The sequence below is a fragment of the Drosophila santomea genome, chromosome 3L (assembly GCF_016746245.2).
Source record: "Drosophila santomea strain STO CAGO 1482 chromosome 3L, Prin_Dsan_1.1, whole genome shotgun sequence".
NCBI lineage: Eukaryota > Metazoa > Arthropoda > Insecta > Diptera > Drosophilidae > Drosophila > Drosophila santomea.
Window position 1 is genome coordinate 6,521,043 of NC_053018.2, and position 20,412 is coordinate 6,541,454.

Consider the following 20,412-nt stretch of genomic DNA (forward strand, 5'->3'; position numbering starts at 1 on the left):
CGAGGCAAATTGTGCGTGTTGCGGCATAAAAAAATACTCATATCACAGGAAGAGCCAGAGGAAGCCAGTCAGCTGCACAGAGCGAAACTAGTGCTGGTTTGGTTTTTAGAATATATTTTGAGGTGGTGATCAAACAGATCACAGAATATATCAAACGCATAACAAGTTCCTATCTTAACTTTAGACAGTTAATGGAATGCTACACTATCTAGTGCCTCAAGTTGGATATTTGTTCTTATATAGATTTTCCGGCAACATATAGTTTATTTATGCTTAAATATAAAGAATAGGCCAATCTGAAGTTCACAATGCCATGATCTAGTCCATTATAAAATGCTCTATGTATTACACTTCTGAGGGCATTTAAATGTGAAACGAACGTGTTATTTCGCCCAGTGCAGCTGAGATAAACAGGAAGAATGACCTGCTGCTTAGACAGTCACAAAGGAATGAGCGAATGAGCGGGACTCGGGGCCAGAAGTTGCAGCAGCAACAGCGGCGGCTTATGACGCGCACACAGGCCAGGGACAATTAGCGACACAATGAGATTGAGATGCCGGCGGAGACGGAAGAGCTGGAAGAGCTGGAAGAGATGGAAGGGATGGAGGAGATGGAGGAGACGGAGGTCTGTGTGTCCCAATGCGCCTTCCGGCAACGGAAGCAGACACCACCAGGCACTAGGCACTAGGCACTATGCACCACACACACAGTTTGCTGATGTCCATCAGCTAGATAAAGTTGTCAGCTGATCGGGGATTGCAGCAACGGCAGCAGCGGCATATGAAATGCATCATCAAAAGGGGGCGTGGCCAGCGACTACCGAATGATGCGGCACTTAAGCCATACCCTGTATTAATTGAGCGCGGTCTAGGTACGAACCTGGAGGAATTCCTGAGTCAGAATGCTACGCCAATCAGGGGGGATTTTTTGAAATGGGAGGGGAGACAAAGCACCCAAAGAACCAAAAGTCCAGAGACAATGGGGCAGCCGGGAGATTTATAAGTGGCTATCGGGAATATATGGCCAGAGTTGTGCAGAAATTTCAGAAATTTCCGCACCGAACCGAAAGACATTCAATCAACGCTGACTGCGACATGATGAACTGCCGCCAGGCAAACAAAAACCACATTTTTCGGCTCGTCCCAAAACAAAAGAAATTCCTCGCGAATTTATGCAGATGATTTATGCATTAAGCCGAATTAGAAACAAAGGATTACCACGATTAGGGCGGCAGCTAAATGCAGTTTTAGCTCAGATTTCAGTTAGCTTAGTTGGCTCGTTAAAATAGAAATGAATTAGTCGCAGCTGCAGCTGCAACAACTCAATTAGGTGACGCCGTTGTGGCAACATAAAATTTAATGACAACGCTTAATTATAAAATCAATAAGGGAATGCCGCACACGCTGGCTAAAAAGGGATAAAGGGCTAAAAGAAAAAAAACAGGGGTTAAGGCGTTGCCATAAGTTTGTCAATTTATACGGCTGCGAAAGGGCCAAGAAGGCAGCAAGAAGGCCAAAAGCAGAAATCACGTTAAGCGCAATAAAAAGCGCGAAACATTTTAACGCATCCCGGCGATAAAGTATCTGAAAACATTGCCCCAGACAATGTTCCCGGCGATTTCAAGGCGCTAAGCCTCTACGCGAATTATCTTATGTTGCCATATCCCAGCGATATCCCTACATATATGTAGGTATATATATATACATATATATATATATAGCAGTATGTGTGCCCACCCTGAAAAGCGATAAGTGAAAAGCGGAGATGAGGAGATGATTTGATGAAATGTCTCAATTAGCTCATCATCAACCTCAATCCGGATGCTGAATGCAATTGCGTGTGAACGAGTGTTTTTTTTCTTTTTGAACTGCGAATCGGATTTTCAATTTCCACCCCGTCGTTAAAGTATTGGGAAAATATTATGCCAATTCATTATCGCGGCGCTGTCCAAACAGTATTGAATAAAATCGATGCAAGCCCAAAGGGGGGTTTGTTTATTTCCGAAAATTTCCATACATAAATCGTAATTAAATTAAAACGCACAAAGCGCGCAAAGGACCAAACAAGCGCAGCCAAACAAAGGACCAAACAATAATAAATAATGACAACTCCTCGCCAAAGTAAATGAAATCAGAAACACGAAAAAAAAATCAACGAAGACGAAGGAGCGCAGCACACAAAGCCAGGCAAAATAGGGAAAATATATAGGTGTATATATATCTAAATATATATATGTATATATATATAGGTATATTTAAGAAGCAGGAGCAGCTGCCACAAGGATTCAATAGCCGGGACACACTTCCCGAGTGACCTTTTTTCTTGCTTGTTGGTTTCTTTTTTTGGTTGTTGGTTTCTTTTTTTTTGGTTGTTGGTTTTATATGGTTGTTGGTTTTTGGTTTTTGGCAGGAGCCAGTGACGTTCGCTTCCCTTTTGCACCGAGGATTTTGGGGAAGCGAACGGAACGCCACATGCGCCACGTGCTAAGTCGTTGATCCTGCCCAGAGTAAAACAGCTGCCACCGAACAACAACAGGACACAAAGGAACCGTCTGGCTCGACCTCTCTTTTCGGCAGGACCTGCCTCGCTTCGGGATCTCCTTTTCTGCCTCTCCTTCCAACATTTCTCAGTTGGTAGCACCTGCTTCTGCATCTGTATCTGTCTTTGTATCTGTAGCTGTATATGTATATCTGTATATTTTCTGTATATTTTTTTTGGGGCGTGCTAAGTGAGGTGCCGGAATGGTAGTCGCTTGAGCGGAGCTGCTCAATCAGAATGTCACCGCAGTTGGCAACAAATGAGCAACAGGCTTGATCAACTTGCCTAATTAATGAAGGTAGCCTCTGTATCGAGGACCACACACAAATAACCCACGGACAGGTCGCTTTTCCACTTGCCAGTTAATAAATAAATGCAACCGCATTGTTAGTCATGTGGTTAACCCCCTGGCTTAAATGCTTCGACCACGTGGTTTGGTTTTTTTTTTTTTTTTTGGACCGCTAAGCTCTACTTTTGTGAGCGAAGTGGCAGCTGCCCAGGTGATGCACCTGCCCATTAGTCCACAGACGGCCACGAACTTGTTGTGAAAAGCCGCTTTATAATTTGAAGGAGCTTCAACTCCTTCTTCTGGCGGAGTAACTGCATTAAACGGTTGCACAGCTGGCAGTTTTGGGTTCAAGTCAAAGGAGTGACATGCAATGGTGCTGACTAATTTGGAGGCATTCGGTTCGGCTTTTAAGGGTGGATCCAATTGCCAAGGGGTTGGGCCTGCCCTAATTTCATTAACTTTTTTTTTATGTAATGTAATTTACACTCTAGGTCTTTAAACTTAACAGAAACTCAAATAAAATCCTTATAAAACTCAAGAATCTATGTTTGATGTGAATTTCTTTAAAGTAAACAGTATTCTCCTATGTAGAATACTATGTATCTAAACTAGTTTTGTTGCATCTTGCTTTGCTACCCAAACATTCCTTAGCTTTCCCCATCTTTCCCTTTCCATTTGCCAACTTCTCACCTCGAATTCCTGAGCAGTGATGCAGTGATGCTGCTCAGTCGACGACAAATTGTCTAATAGAAATGTCAGAACGAAATCTGTCCCAGAAACGTCGTCTTCATCGTCGTCGTCGTCGTAGAGCCAGTCATCTTTCTATTTGCCTAGCCGAGTACGAGTACGAGTATGAGTACGAGTATGAGTAAGAGTGCAGGTATGAAGTTAGTGGGGTTAAGAGGATGTCTGCGACTGTGGGGAACGACTGTGGCCAATGCCAATAAACAATAATTCCCATGACTGCCACTTCGGCGAGACGAACACAGCGACTTCCCAGACACTGCGTCGACCATGGGCACAACAAAGACGGTGGTGGTCTCCTAGAGCCAGACTCACGGAGGCAGCCACATCGTAGTGGAAGTAGCAATGGCAACATTACCACCACCACCACCACCACCAGCAACAGTAACATAAGCAGCAACATCAACAAGCCAGCTAGCCGGCGATTCGGGCAACAACAGGTGAGAGATCTTGGCTGTTTGCTGCCCCACCGAAGCTGGTTTTTGTTTCTCATCATCAGCAGCAACAGCAACAGCAACAGCAGCAACAGCAACAGCAACAGCAGCAGCAGTGACTGCAACTGCAACTGCAACACCAGCAACATCGGAAACATTTGCTGCACACTTTCGCGACTCTGCATCCTACTCTCTAGCTTAGCCTTGGGTGTGGGGCTTTGGAGTAAAGCCCAAGTGAAGTAAAGTAAAGTGAAGTGAAGTGAAGTGGAGTGGAGTGAAGTGGAGTGTAGTTGGGTTGGAGTGAAGTGAACTGAGCTTGATCTTGTCATTAAACGTGGCTGGCAATGATGGTGCCTTTGGCTGATTGGCCGGGTCTACGAGCCACAAGTTGCATGACCGATTGCCACCTGTTTGCCAGCGCGAGTTGTTGTGAGTTTATTGAAATTGCAGCTGTCGGCTACTGGTTTTTGCCATGCATTTCCTAAATCAAACAGTTCACAATATTTTCCCCGTCCTTGAGGAAGGCTGCCCTGTAGCACTGCAGCAGCTAAGTAGCTTGCCGTGGCCAATTCGATCCAATCAAAGCTCGTCATAGTAAATAACTTGTTATGCTGGAATATTTCAGTACCAGTAGTAGTACCCAGTGCCTAGTGCATAGTGGCTAGTCAAGCTGACAGGCCTGGAAGCCTCGTCTTGACTTGGCTAAATATCTGTCTGCGGTATTTGTTGATAAGCATTCGCAGCCCAAGGAAGTCTGCAGCTCGGCAGCTTGGAAACTCAGCCACTGAAATGCCAGACAGCCGGCAGCGGAATATGGAACTGGTAAGACGATGGCAATGGGGATGGAGATGGGGATGGAGATGGGGTTGAGTATGAGGATGAGGATGAGCATGAGTACATCGTGATGCAGTTCGTCGCCTGGCTTTGTTATTACGCTCTAGACTGCACGGCGTCCCCCATTACGAGCCAGCTCTCCTTGGCATCTGGATTCTGGATTCTGGCTCAAGAAATGTCGCCAACTTCATGTCGGCCTCAGGCTTCAAGATCGTACGGGTTATAAACCGATTCTGACGTTTGTCTTGCAAATTATTTGAATTTGTCGAATGCCTGCGCAATTATTGAGCGATTTGGTGAGTCTAAGCTCAGGAATGTATTAACTGGACAGCAAAACGGCAGACAGTACAAAGTGTGGAATTTGAATAAGTGGGTTGCTTTTAATTTGGTTAAAAAATATTGTACGTACTCTTTCTCCATTAGAAGTGTTTTAAAATATATGGTTTATATTTATGTAAAATTGGGTTTGGTTAAATGATGTTCATCCATATTCCAGAATTTCATTTTCAGATTGGTAATCCATGGTATTATATGTTAAATGAAAAAATCTCGTTAAATCACTCGAAATTCTTCAAGTCATTGTCTCTTTATATACACATATATTGAAGTAAGAACTTGAGTTTCATTTTTCTTTCCCTCGATCGCCGAGGCAAATCAGCCGCACAGTCGAGCTGGGAGCCCAATTGCCACACACGCGCTGACTATTCCAGACCCTGTCCCAATGTCCACTCTCCACTGTCCACTGGTTCGGTGCCCCGGATCCCCAGATCCCCGGATCCTTCCCGATGCCTTTGCCTTTGCCCTGGATCCCCAAGCTCGCAACCGAGATCACATAACAATCTCCAACGTCACGTTAAAGATTTCACTTGAAGCTCGCGAAAAATCACCTGATGACTAAATTAAAGTGGCGCTGGTATGCTCTGGGCCTCCAAGTTAGCCAGCTCCCCGTTTGCCCCCGATCCTCGCCAGCTTGTGAACTAATTTCGTAAATTTTTCGAACTGCTCTCATTCCATGCACAATGTTTTTATTTTTATTTTCCTTTTTTTTTTGCTTTTCTCGTGCTGTTCTTGGATGGATGCTGGGCCATGGCTTTTAACCGGCTTTTTGGGCAGACGACTCACACACACTGCTGAATTTTTAATGAATTCCAATGAGAGCGGCGGCGGCGTTGGACAAAATCGCGGTGTGCGGTCGCCTTCTCATGGATGCGCGTTGCGGACCCAATTGCAGCTCCCCAAGCCCCAAGCCCCAAGCTCCAAGCTCCCAGTTTTCAGTTTTCAGTTCCTTAGCCTCCTCCCAGCACACGGCCACCATCCTTTGTGTGCCCCAAAAAGGGGCAGGCGGGCGGGCGGTCACTTCACTTAACTTGCTGCGACTGCGATTTGGTTAGTTAGTTGGACAACGCGGTGCGGTCGCTGTCGGCGTCGACGTCGACGTCGCTGCATTTTGTGCGCCTTGTTAAGAATTTCATTAAAAATGAAGACCTGAGACCCCGAAGAATGTCTCTTACTTCGCAGTGTGTGTGTGTGGTGTGTGTGTTGCTGCCCCAGCAGGCTGAGACCAAAAAATGTAGTTGTTGTCGCTTTTTGTTAGCCTGCCACCGTGTAGGTAGTGCGCCGGCGTTGAGCCACCCCTTTCCTTTCCCTGCCCCCCACCTTGCCACCCACCTTGCCCTGCCCTGCCACTCCTCCCGAGACCCGAACTTGCATATCTGCAAGACAATCAACAGCAGTGGCCACTCCACGTAGAACTCACCCAGTGGCGCTCGGTGGCCACAGAAACAGATACTCCGCTGGCAGTGCCACCAGCGCAGTCCCAGTCACAGTCACAGCAACAGCCGAACACTGAGAGAAAAACTTGTGAAAAGTAAGCAAGAAACTGATGAAGTAATATTAAGGCGCTGATAGGAATTTTCATGGCTCATATTTGTTTGAAAATATTTGCAAAATAACATAGAACATTTTAATTTTTTCGTAATTTTAATCCTTTTGAAAATGAATTGGTGACCATAGTAATTCATTTGCTGATCATAAGACTGAATTGGTGATCATAGTAATTCATTTGCTGAATATGAAACTGAATTGGTGATCATAGTAATATAATTGCTGATTATAAGACTGAACTGGTGATCATAGTATTTCATTTGCTGATCATAAGACTGAATAGGTGATCATAGTAATTTATTTGCTGATTATGAAACCGAATTGGTGATCATTGTAATTGGTTTGCTGATTATGAAACCGAATTGGTGATCATTGTAATTTATTTGCTGATCATAAGACTGAACTAGTGATCATAATAATTCATTTAACGATCATAAGACTGAATTGGTGAACATAGTAATTCGTTTGTTCATATTTATTCATATTTGCTCAATTCATTTCATCATAGTAATTCATTTTGATATCATAAGAGTGAATTCATTTAACTATCATAAAACTTTCCCTTAAATCAATTATCGTTAATTGAGTGTAAGCACCACGACTAAATGGTTGCATTTCTCTCAGTGCAGAAGCTTCATCCTGCTGCACCTCCCGCCGCCCACCAAGAAGCCCAGCCAGTGGCCAGTGGCCAGTGAATCTTCGTTTTTGGGTGCAACGAAACATTTTTAATTGGTTTTGTTTCATTTTGCGCCGCCACAGCAACGGACAGACTGACCCGCCACAGTGGCTAGCGATTTGCTGGGCTTTTTGGCCCGGCCATTGTCTCTGCAGTCGGGCTAAAACTGGGATTCAGACTGCGGCTCAGACGGCAGAAATTGACGAACTGCCTTAAATAAGCAACTCAAGGTTGGCTGCCAGTTTTCCCTGAAGACTCCACGCAAACACGGGGACTGATCGTACTCGTACTCGAACTCCGACTGCCAGTCGATCGGTGGCCACATCAAGTCAACAAAAGATTGAAAACTCAATATAGCACCGACGAATGGGGCAGGCCCAATGATGGGATGGATATGGGTATGGATATGGGTATGGGTATGGGTATCGGTTTGGGTATGGGTATTGCGATGGTCTTGGGTCTTGGGCATGGGTATGGCTATGTGGCTATGTGGCTATGGGAATGGAAATGGTAATGGAAGGGGGAGAGGGAGAGACGCGCCAGGGACAGACACGCAAAACGTTGGCCAGTTCAAATCCCAAAATTGGCAATTTATCCTTTATGAACTTACAAAATAGCCGCCGTTTATACCAAAACAAGTTAATTCGTCCGGGAGTCGGAGTCGCCGCTTGCAAGTTGCCACTGGGAGCTGCAGCTTGGAACTTGCCAGCATTTGCAGAAACAGAAACAGAAACCGAAACAATCACAGGCACCGAAAGCCTTGGGAAGCGGACCACACTCAGAATAATGTTCAAAACTAAATCGTTGGAAATGCACACTCTTTTTGAGATCCTTGTTAATCTTACTAAATTTAAATTGTGCTCTGAAATATGATAGTGCACATATGGATGTAATTTTAATAACTAACTAACTTCGAAATTCAGTTGAGAATAGTAATGGATATTCATAAGACCAACAAAACGAGGATTATTTTTCCTAGATTTTTTTCTTCAATTAATTAGAGTTTATGTTTTAATAGTTGACATTTTAAAATTTTGCCCAAATTTTTAGCACATTTCTTTCTCAGTGTGCAGACCGGAGCTGCTGACGATGACGAAGGGCCGCCAAGAAAACAATGAAGCCAACACAGACGGACGAATTGCATGGTGCCTGGTGGGGGGGCAGGAGGAGTAGGAGCAGCAGGAGGAGCTAGAGGAACTGGAGGAGCTGATGGAGCTGGAGGATCTAGAGAAGCTGGAGGAGCGGCATGGCCAGGAGCTGGGCAGGCGGCGATGGCGATGGCGGCGCATTAAAGGCCAAACCGAAAATGAAACGCTCTATGGATTCGATCGCAGTTGGCTGCTGCCGCCGCGCATGGCTTTAAATAGATGTGCCCAAGTTTAGACAATAAAGCCATAATTGTGCATAAGTGCGCTACACGCAGACGTGAGCGCAAAGGACGACCGTCGTCGGGGGAGTAAAACAAAAGGGATATGCGGTGCCAGCCAAATTTGTTCAGGTTCCCACAGTCGCCAAATAAATGGAAAGAAGCAAATTCAAATTCACATGTTATTACAATTTATCTGGAAAGAATATATCTACTTATAAATATACTTATAAAGCCTTTGAAAGACGTATTTCTCAAAAGTATGCTACACAATTGATGCAAACTTCTTCTTCTGAATATTTGGAAACCTCTTAGTTCATGATCCACTAAATCTTAAAAACATGCAAGCCATAAATTATACAGATTAGATTGCTTGTCTGTCCTTTATACCTCTATCCATTTTACTGAGTAGCTCTAAATTGAAAATTGAGCATTCAGCGAGTACGAGTTAATCAAATTCCAACGACTGCTGCTTTCAACTCCACCCGAAACCTGGCATTACTCTCCATTTCAGGCTGCCCCTTCTCCTGGGATCCCTCTTTTGCTCTTTTGGGGCGTCAAAATCAGTTGCAAGTTTATGGGCACCGCCTGGCTGAACTATCGGTCCGCCCGATCTTTATTTGCCATTATGCTCGGCTGCACTTGGCCGCCATGTCATTTGCCGACTTCCCAAGTCTCCAACTCCAACTCCAACTTTTCCTGCCCTTCGTGTCTTCACCCTGGCGAGGGTAGCAGATGCGGTGCTCCCATGGCGACTGCCTGGCTAATTGCACACAAATCTGTTAAGGCAATTGGCAAGGCAGTAGGTACATAGTTGTAGCAGTACCAGTACCAGTGCCAGTACGAGTGCCACCAGCTGATGATGATCGGTGCTGGCCGGGGCCAATCAGCGGTGGCAGCGACAGGTGCCACACGAATGCGCCAAAAAGGCAGACTAGAACACGACATGCTTCCAGCTCCCAGCTCCCATGCACAGCTAACAGCTAACAGCTACCAGTCGATCCAAGTGCAGATCCCAGCCAGAAGTGCAGACTTATAACCAGACTGCAGGCAGACACAACATGAAACAGTCCGCAGTGCGGCAGTCACAGCAAGAGACGCGGTTTCAGCTATGATAATGTATATTTTATGAGTTAATTTCGAGTGCTGCCTGTTGCTGCTGGCCAACGTGAAGATCGCGTGTTGCAGTGCATACAGTAAAGCCTGGCTAATATCACAGCCGCCTGTTATCCCTCTGCCAGCTGGGCTCCCAGATACCACCAAGTACCAAGTCAGATTCCAAGATCCCAGAGCCATGCGCTCATCACGCTTCACAAATTCGCAGCTTGGGCAGACGCTCATAATTCTCAGGGCCTCCTAACAAGATCGGGTAGCAAGGGGAGAGGTACCAGGTTTTAGGTCTCAGATCCCAGGTCCCACATCCCCATCCACATCCACATCCACAGCCCCATCCACATCCTCAGATTCGCGGCTGCTTTGTTGCGGTCTGTTTTTGGTTTTTTCTGGCCATTTCGCTTCGCTTTCGGCTCAACATCAGCTCCAACTGCGAATGCGACTGTGCAACAGCTCGCTGCGATTCCGATTGCGACGACGACGTCGACGACGACGACGACTCCTCCAATTCGCACTTTGGTTAAATTAGTTGCGGTCTGGGAAGTTTGGCCACCATAATTTCCCGTGGCGTTTGCCGACCCGACAAACTCCAACACTCCACTTAACAAGCCGACAGACGCCGCAGTTTCTGCTGATTGAAGCCGCCTGCATCAACATCAACATCAACGCCATCTCCAACTCCATCTCCATCTCCAACGCCATCTCAGATCTTCATCGGTGCGGTGTGTAGATGTGGCTGGTGTTGTTCCATGGTGTTCCATGGTGCTGCTCACGTTTCGCTGGCCCCGAAAATTGCAGCAGCTAAAGGATTAACCTCAAATTTCTGCTGGCGGTGTTTGGCTTTCAACGCTTAATTGGTTGTGAAATCATCATTATCACATGGCCGATGTGTCCGTTGGCGTTGGCGTTGTTGTTAACCAACCACTCATCTTCATCTTCATCTTCAACTTCAACTTCAACTTGATCCCACTGCCAATGTTGTTGTTGCTGATGATTGTTTATTAAGCAGCGCCAGCAAGTTGCGATCTGAGATCTGCGATCTGCGTGTCCTGCCATCCGTCCCAGCATCCATATATCCATCCGTTCGGACTCCAGATCACCGATCTGATTCGCCGTCCAGTCTTGGCCATATAATTTGCGCATGATTCATTTATGATTGAGAGCTGACTTCGACTTGTTTATACAAAACCCGTCAGCGTCGGCATCAGATGCGAATGATGTCTATCCCAGCAGCAGCAGCAACAGCAACAGCAGCAGCAGAAGCAGCAACAGCAGCAAATTATAGGCCAAGACCACCAAAGCGTTAACTGAAATATTTAGCGAGTTTGTTTCTTTGATTTCCAGGAAGCCTCTCGGGCCCAGTCAAATGAGCACCGCCGCTCTTTAATTAAGCTCCTCGGCACCGACGTGGCCGCAAGCAGGAAGTGCATTTTATCCATCCCCCAACCTGGCCTTTAAAACCAAAAAAAGAAAAAAAAGAAATGGTAAAAGAAATACAACTGAAATGGCCAGCGAACTCAGCCAAGCGTTGACATGAGTTCACCTCTGGGTAGCTGCTCCTGCCGCCCACAAATACACTGGGAACTAAATTTTCCAAATAAGAACTACATTCAAAAGGGGGGAAGCTTCCTATAAATTAAAAGCTTTCTTGCTAGTATATTAACGTTGCTAAAGATCCTTATCCGCTTGTTATAATACATTTTATTTAAACCATATTTTTTATTTGAAATTAAATGTTATTGATCTTTTTTTTAAGTGTTGACTTGCATACAGGTAACTTGCTGGCATGCCAATCGCCCAATCGTAATAAGACACAACGGGAGGGTTGCCCAAAATGGTACGCTCTGATTTAGCCCCAAAAAGCAATAACAATAACAATAACTGCAACAACAACAGCAACAGCAACAACAACAACAAATACAGCAAGAGCAACAGCAACATCTTCGACGACAGCGGCTGCCCAACATTAATCATAAATTACCAGGTCGTTGAGTTGGCCAAGAAGCCAAGAAGTTGGCCCAAGCGGGTTAAAGGAGGGCCAACATCGAAGTAGAGACGCCCCAACGTGTGGCGAGGTGTTCGCTGTGCGCGTTTATAAATTTTGCCAAGCGCCAGGCCAACGCTTTTTCGGCCCAGACCAGACTCCAGATCCAGATACCCCAGCCAAAGTCTGAGCCAGAGCAAGAGCAAGAGCAAAAGAAATGATCATCTTCATCATTGCCGACCCGGCCACGTACTAAAAAATGTGAGATATGGCGGCAGCAGGCCAAGGTTATAATTGGCCCAAAGCGGAGCCAAAACGAACGAGAAGGAGCAGCTCATAAAGCAGCGAGAGGAGGCGGTGACGCTCAAGCATCCAAGCATCCAAGGAGCCAAGTAGCCGGCAAGCCAAGGAACTGAGCTGAGATGATGACCAGGATGCTCATGCCCATGCCCAGTGCTCGATGCCCTATGCCCACAGTGATGCGCACGTGCTTAACCTCTGACTTTGTTTCCGACCATCATCACCATCATCATCACCAGCATCACCAGCATCACCACCATCCCCACCAGCTTCAGCATCAGCCAACCATCGGCGGCGGCGGCAGCTTCTTCAAGTGGTAGTAGCCTGGCGATTAGCCGCGGATTGTTGCTTACTGGGAACCGACGCGGAGCAGAGGCCGTGAGAGGTTGTTTATGGCCCGCCCAGGGCACGCCCACTTGATGGGTAGGAGGCGGGGGGACAAGGGGAGAAGCGGTGAAGGGGCCAGGATGAAAGGTATATATTCGATATTACTTTTGGGCCAGGCTAAGACGATACGAGAGCTGGTCAGTGGGGCGGTCATGGGTTTTTACAAATTTGGTCAGCCAGGTTGTTTGTCAAATTGTTTGAAAGGAGTGATTAATCGAAAGATGGAAAAGGGAAGCTTAGAAAAATTAAGATGTATTTAAAAATAATCAGATCTTGGCTGGAACCTAAATAACTATACAGCTTTTCATTTCCCCCCGCAGAAAACCTGCATAACTTCATAGCCCTTTATGTCCTTACGCAGATTTCTTATTACCATAGTTCCTTAGTTGATTATCTGCTTGATTGCTTGGCAATATATTACTGCATTACTGAATCAATTTCCCTTGCATTCTGATGCAGTAACTCAGTTACCTAACTGAGGCCGCCGTGTCGCTGCTCATTTTCCAAGTCAGTGAACTCCAAAGACATGTGTTACTGCTGACAAAAAGCGTTGAAAGGACCCCACCCACGCAGCACGCAAAAGGACATTTTACTGCATCTATGTGCATATGTATACTTGGCAGACAATGCAATCTATTCAGCGAGCCGTTGACAGGCTTTTGCAATTCAGAGCGGCGGTCATGGCGCAGTGACCAGTGGCGGGCAGCCAAAGGACAATTCGCAGGACATCGTCGCCCGGCTGGCTGTGAGCCAACTATATTTACGGCATATTTACAGGACAGCTCGTAAAGCAGAGTAACAACTAAGCAATGTGAACGCTTTAATTGCGCCACAAACTGCACTGAAAATTCAATTTAAAAGCGACAAGAACATGACAAGTGACAACGATAGAAGATGGCAAAGATGGTGAAGATGGCAGGTGCACCAATTTCAATCTGTTCTTTTCATAAATACGCAAATTTGTGCGCCGAGGCAGATGCAAATATTTTTGCCAAGACACTTCCATTTAGCCATGCCATACATTCTTTTTAGCCACATAAAAAAGTGCAGAGAAAAATCACTGAAACTGTCGACCGGCGGCAAGGATACAACATCATCATCATCATCATTATCATGCGCAAGGATAACAGGCGATGCTGCGTTTGTGCGGATTGTCTGCGTAGTTGTAGCCAACTTACAGGAACCGCGGCGCCAAAAACTACTAAAAATAAAGTTTGCATTTTGTCTATTCGTTTCCGGTCGCCTTGTCCCAGTCCCCCACCCCGTGTCCTCATCCTTTGGCGACATTTCGCATCCCGCCAGCAACAAAAACACCGAAGTTGCCATAAAGACAGGTTGATATCCATATGTATGTATGTAGTTCCTTGCAGCTGGCGCAGAATCGAAAACAATATCATTGTATATTCAGCGAGCACAAGAAGACACTAATAGATTTAATGCTAAAAGTTTTAAATTGTTTCGTAGATTTTAAATCTTTTGTTCATTCATAATTTCGGTACTTTAAGAGTAGCTAATCACGAATCTTTGACTTTGCTAAAAGTTATTTAAATTAAGCTGCTTTTAAAGGTCCTTATGGAATTCACAAAAATGAAGTTTAAGATAAAACCATGTTTTATTTTAAGGCAAAACTAATAAAAAATTTTAGGAGACCATAGACAGACGCGTCAGACAGCTGGACTACTGACTTGTCTACATTTATTTGCAAAAGAAGTTTCTGGCTGACATAGACTAATAGCCATGAAACTCAGTGCGACTAAAAGATGGCGCCACAACTTCACACAGTACTCGCTAGATGTCGCCAGTACGTTTTAGTACAAAATGAAAAAGGCGCCACTACCAATTGCGGGCAGTAGTGAAACTGATTACAAAAATTATATAGCATACTTTGAAGATGTGATTTCTTTTATATATTAAATAGAAAATTATATTTTTGATCATAAATAAATAACAATAAACAATTGGGTAAGTAAGACTATTTTGCTTCCAATAAGTGAAATACAGAAAAGCAGATTTTCGGTAAGACCTTAAGTCACACACTACGCAGAATGTAGGATAAGTTGTGGCCACCCAAACTTGGCAATCCTTTGTGGTTGCAATTTAGATTTAATTATGCGACGCTTGCTTGCCACTTGGCCAGCAACTTTTTGGTGGGCGGAGGGGAGCGGGGCCGCAACTTCGGACCAGCTTGTGCTGAGGTTACAAATTCTCATATGTCGCCACAAACACACACACATACACACAACCACACAGGACGAAATGTGATGGACAGCGAAAGATTTGGGGGCGAGGAGGTTTGGGGGGTATGGGCAGCAGTTGACACAAGAGCATTTAACGCTTCAGCACGTTTTCAATTCAATTTCCACATCTTGAAGACTGCGCCAAGGAAGCCAAGGCGTTGGAGCGTGCGAAAAACTTAAGCAGACGCACCGAGCATGACAAACGAGGCTAAGGACACTGCTGCCGCCAGGATAATAATGATAATGAGAACGAATTGTGGGCGCTGCAAGGGGGTGTGGCCGGATAAAAAACGGAAGCTAGTGCTGCTTAATGAAGATGCCTGCAGTGGCAGCCGTGCAATAAATCAACAAATTACGCGGCAAGGGCTGCTGCCCATGGGCTTGTATCTCGCAAGAGATACTGCCGAGATACTTGGCCATATTTGTGCGCAGAAACAATAAGTGAACCGCTTAAAAATGCATAAATCAAGGCGCAAAAACGCAGCCAAGGGAACTGAAACAAAAGCGAAGCGAGAAGCAACTGTCAAAATGATAATCGCCAACAACTGTTGAGGCTGTCTTGGCCGTATGACAAATGTTGTCAACTCGAAAAGGGGGATGTGTGTGTTCCAAAAACACCACCCACTACGCACTGGCCGGAATCAATGTTTGAAAAACACATTTTACTTATTAGTTCGCATTGTTTGCGGGGTAAACAGGCTCACTCAAAATAACGCATCATAATGGCAACGGGGCAGAACTGAACGATTTCGATTCCGATCCATCCATGTCGCTCATAATCGTAAGGACAAATGCAAAGCGCAAAAGCCAAATTCCTGACAGCACACAAACGTTCCCCCAATTGTCAACCCCTTAATCCACTTGTTTTCCCAAACCCATAATCCTCTCCATGACGGCTGCCCATTATCATAATCTTCTGCTGGCTATGGCGATGGTGGTGGCCATTTAAGACAGCTGACCATCTTTTTGAGTATTTTTCTATGAGATGGAACCTCAAAATCGGCTTATCAGCGGTCATGAAAGCAGTCTTGGCAATTAATCATTGCTTAAGTAAACATAAGTAGTGAATTTGATTAGTATAGCAACAGTGAGGGAAAATTGATTGGAAGATGAAATAAATTCACTTATGAGAAGTGCACAAGTCTTTTAGTATCTCTTTCTTATCTTTCCTATCGTATTTTATTATCTCTTTCTTATCTCTCCTATCGTATTTCATACCGGTAAAATAGTTGATAATGGTGAGACCTTACTTAAAGCTTTAAATTCGAGTTCTTAAGCTTATCTCTTTTACTTTTATGGTATAGAGTGAGCATCGAGGAATTTAGATGCAAAGAGAGATATAGAAACTAAAGTTTTATACAAAATGGTTGTACTGCAAGCGGGAAAATCTCCCTTTAAGACAGAAAACACATATGATGAGAAGTTGAAGATCTGGAGTGGTGGCGAGAAGCGGAGTTTGTTCTCCCCAGATTTTTCCATCGGAGAGATTACCTTTCAGCAAATGGAGCGTAATCCCAAGCTCACCGCACAGGTATTTCAATAACAATATTTTTTAAAATAAAATCTTAATTAGCTTGGGTTGTTCCTTAGATATCAGTTACGGAAAACACTGTGCTCACCTGGCAAGATATCCATACTAACTCAATGAAGGTGGCCACTTATATGCGTAAACTGGGCTTGCAGCAAGGTGACTTTGTGGGAATCATTGGCAGGTTGACCACCCACTTGACGGCTCTGGCCTATGCCTGTTTCTTCAATGGAACTCCATATCATGCATTACACACCCAATACGATGAATCTGCCATCGAGCGACTGTTCGCAATAACCAAACCACGTGTGATCTTCTGCGATGGAGATGAGTTTGAAAAAGTTCAAGCAGCCACCAAGGAGCTTCAGGTACAAATAGTAACCATGCGTAATCACCCGACAGGATCGCTGAGTATCCAGGATATTCTAAACACGCCAGTGGAGTTGAACTTCCGGCCAGTGCGTTTAAAAGATAGCACTGATCAAATACTGGCCATTCTTAGTTCCTCGGGCACTTCAGGACTTCCAAAGCCAGTCACCGTTAGCAATAGTCACCAGATTATTGGGAGTTTTCTGTAAATATAACTAACTTCTTTGTATTCACCCTTAGCTAATATAATTGCTATTTTACAGCCCCGTGGATAGCTCGATTGTTCAGTATAACCCAAACACTTTAGACTGGGCATCCGGAATCATTATGACCGTTAATGCAGCCGTGTTTAGCATGACCAGTATAATCGAGGACTGTGACTTTGATCCTGCCACTTTGTGTGGCCTAATTGAGAAGTACAAAATCTCGATGGTGTTCGTAAGTTCCTCGCAATTGGCCATGCTGTCCAACTGCCAGGAATTCTATTCAGCGGACCTATCTTCTGTGAAGTTTTTCTTTTACGGCGGATCAAACAGTTCGTTGGAATCTCAGAACAAGATTCGCAGCCGTCTGAGCAACGAGTGTGTGAATTTTAGCTATACCATAACCGAGTTGAACAGCACCGGATGTCTGAACTTCAACTTCGATGAGAAACCCAACTCAGTGGGTCGCCCAGTGAGAGGCATTAAAATTAAGATAGTCAACGAGTTGGGCGAAGCACAAGGACCCAATGTCGTGGGAGAGGTGTGCTTCAATAATGGTCAAAAGTGGTCTGGTTACTACAAGAATCCCAAGGAAACCAAGAAGATGCAGGACTCCGAGAACTGGTTTCACACCGGAGACCTGGGCTACATGGACGAGGATGGCTATCTGTTTCTTATCGATCGTTTAAAAGATATGCTCAAGTATCAGACCATCATGTATTACCCCAGCGAGATTGAAGGTGTCATCGCTGAAATGCCAAATGTTGTGGAGGCCTGTGTCTTTGGCATTTGGGATCCAGTGGATGGAGACAAGGCGGCAGCTTCAGTGGTCAAGAAACCAGGAACCCAACTGGAGGCCCAAGATGTGGTGGAATATGTCAAGGAACGTATACATTCCAAGTTCAAGCAGTTGAATGGAGGAGCTTTGATTGTGGATCAGATTATTCAGAGTGGTAATAGGAAGGCAAACAGAGCCGCCACAAAAGCTGAGTTTTTAAGAATTATGGAGAAGAATTCGATCTAAAAAATATTACTGTATTGAAATATTGTTGTTGTTTCTTAAAAGAAAATAATACCAAATGAAGAAAAATAAAAAAGGACAAAGCACTGTTTATAAACTGTTAATTTGTTGTATTTAAGGTAAGCTTTTTTAGAGATTTGCACTCTTGCTGTTTTTTGCTCAGTTGGTGAATAAAATTGTACCATTTTAAAGTATTAACCACTTCATGGTATTTTTATGAATACTGTTGCTCTCTTCCTTCTTGTGCTTGCTAAGTGTGTGGTGCTGGTGTTGCGGAAAATAATAACTAAAATATAAAACAAAACTAAATCCTTCTTCTGTGTGTTTATTAAAATAACAGAGTAATAATTACAACAAAAATAATACCAAAACTTATACCGACTAAAAATATTGCGTACAGCTGATCTGTAGCTATTGAACAGATTTCTTGGAGCTATTACCACGTGGTTTATCAATAAACTGCTGATATATTCTAGTTGTCCTATAATGGGTGAAGTGAATTATGATGAAAACCTGAAGATCTGGAGTGGACCAGAAACACAGAGCTCATTTTCGCCGGATTTGTCCATCGGAGAGATCATCTTTCGTGAAATGGAGTGCCATCCAAAACTCACCGCCCAGGTAAATAGTTCCATCATCCAATACCAGATATATACTTTTACTTGCATTCAACTTGCAGATCTCGATCACAGAGGACACAGTACTGACCCGCGAAGAACTACACATGAATGCGATGCGAGTGGCAAGTTATATGAGGGAAATGGGTTTGGGCCAAGATGATATAGTGGGCGTAATGGGCAGACACACGACTCACTTATCCGCTGTGGCATATGCATGTTTCTTTAACGGAACCCCCTTCCACGCCCTTCACAATGCCTACGAAGAGTCATGCATCAGTAAGCTTTTTGGAATCACAAAACCGCGCTTGATCTTCTGCGATGGCGATGAGTATGAAAAAGTGCAATCGGCCACCAAAGATCTCCAGGTAACGATAGTCACCATGCGGAATCATCCTGTGGGTTCGGTAAGGATCCAGGATATTCTCACCACGCCCGTGAAGCAGAACTTCCAGCCAGTGCGTCTGAAAGATGGCACAGATCAAACTCTGGCCATACTCAGTTCATCCGGCACCTCGGGCTTTCCAAAGGCAGTTACCATCAGCAATAGTCACAAGGTTATCGTGGAGTACATGTAAATACAGTTGTCTAGCTTTATTGCATTCTTTTTAAGCGACTTTATTCCAGGGGACTAAACAGCTCCATTGTTCAGTATACGTCGAGCACCTTGGACTGGTTATCGGGTCTTTTGATGGCCATTTCCACTGGCGTATTCTGTACCACCAGCATTATTGCGGACTGTGACTTCGATGCTGGGCTTTTATGTAGCGCTATAGCGAAGTACAAGATCTCGTTGGTGCTCTTAAGTAGCTCCTACCTGGCCATGTTTGCCAACAGCCCAGAGCTTCAATCGGCTGATCTTTCTTCCTTAAAATACCTGTTCTATGGCGGATCCAGCTCTTCTCTAGAAGCACAGCGCAGAATTCGAAGCCATCTGAGCCACGATTGCCTACACTTTTGCTACGGCCTAACTGAGCTGAACTCAGCTGGAAGCGTTAACTTGAACTTCGATGGGAAACCCAACTCAGTGGGTCGTCCGTCCAGGGGTATTAAAGTTAAGGTAATAGACGAGCAGGGTGGAGCTCAAGGACCCAATGTCCAGGGAGAGATCTGCTTTAACAATGGCCAAAAGTGGTCTGGTTACTACCTAGATCCCGATGAAAGCAGGAAAATGCAAGACTCTGAGAACTGGATTCATACTGGTGACCTCGGCTACGTGGATGAGGATGGATATATATTTGTCATCGATCGCCTGAAGGATATGCTCAAGTATCAGAACATCATGTTTTATCCCAGTGAGATAGAGAATGTCATCGCTGAGATGCCAAATGTGCTGGAGGCTTGTGTGTTCGGCATTTGGGATCCAGTGAATGGAGATGAGGCAGCTGCCTCAGTGGTCAAGAAACAGGGTGCCCAGTTGGAAGCCCAGGAGGTGGTGGACTACGTCAGGAAACGTACAACTGCCAAGTATAAGCAGCTAAATGGAGGAGCTTTAATTGTAGATGAACTCGTTGGGAGTGGAAACAGAAAGGCAAACAGAGCGGCCGTCAAAAAACACTTTATCAATCATTTCAATAATAAATAGTAACTAGTAACATACTTATAACTGAAAATGGAAATGTGATGAAATCAGGCGCAATAAAATCTAAACCATAACCCAACTGGTGTCTTCTCAACTCATTTGTTCATTAGATCTACACCACAAATTAAACTCAAGTCTTACCCTTACACTTCTGACCAACTTTGAACCAACCCCATGTGGGAAAAACTGTGCTCTATTAAAATATGCGCATATGTAATCGGTAACCACTAAGCAGGCAATGGCAATGGAATGGATTTGCTACCAAAAACGAATCAACCACTTAGCACCCAATTGAAAAGTGTGACC

At 44.7% G+C, this 20,412-nt stretch overlaps 3 protein-coding genes across 4 annotated transcripts in view; 2 read left to right on the plus strand and 1 right to left on the minus strand.

Annotated features, from left to right (window-relative positions):
- LOC120447922 (DNA polymerase epsilon subunit 2) overlaps positions 1 to 20,412 on the minus strand; it is an 85,132-nt gene that overhangs the window by 41,466 nt on the left and 23,254 nt on the right. The gene's annotated exons all lie outside the window — the stretch shown is intronic.
- On the plus strand, positions 16,091 to 18,004 carry LOC120447920 (4-coumarate--CoA ligase 1). Its single transcript, XM_039629576.1, has 3 exons — positions 16,091 to 16,317; positions 16,377 to 16,888; positions 16,947 to 18,004. Exons 1-3 carry the CDS (start codon positions 16,150 to 16,152, stop codon positions 17,908 to 17,910), a joined length of 1,644 nt encoding a protein of 547 aa, XP_039485510.1. The 5' UTR covers positions 16,091 to 16,149; the 3' UTR covers positions 17,911 to 18,004.
- On the plus strand, positions 18,100 to 20,185 carry LOC120447921 (luciferin 4-monooxygenase). Its single transcript, XM_039629577.1, has 4 exons — positions 18,100 to 18,115; positions 18,384 to 18,528; positions 18,587 to 19,098; positions 19,152 to 20,185. The coding sequence occupies exons 2-4, from the start codon at positions 18,394 to 18,396 to the stop codon at positions 20,107 to 20,109; spliced, it is 1,605 nt and encodes a 534-aa protein (XP_039485511.1). The 5' UTR covers positions 18,100 to 18,115; positions 18,384 to 18,393; the 3' UTR covers positions 20,110 to 20,185.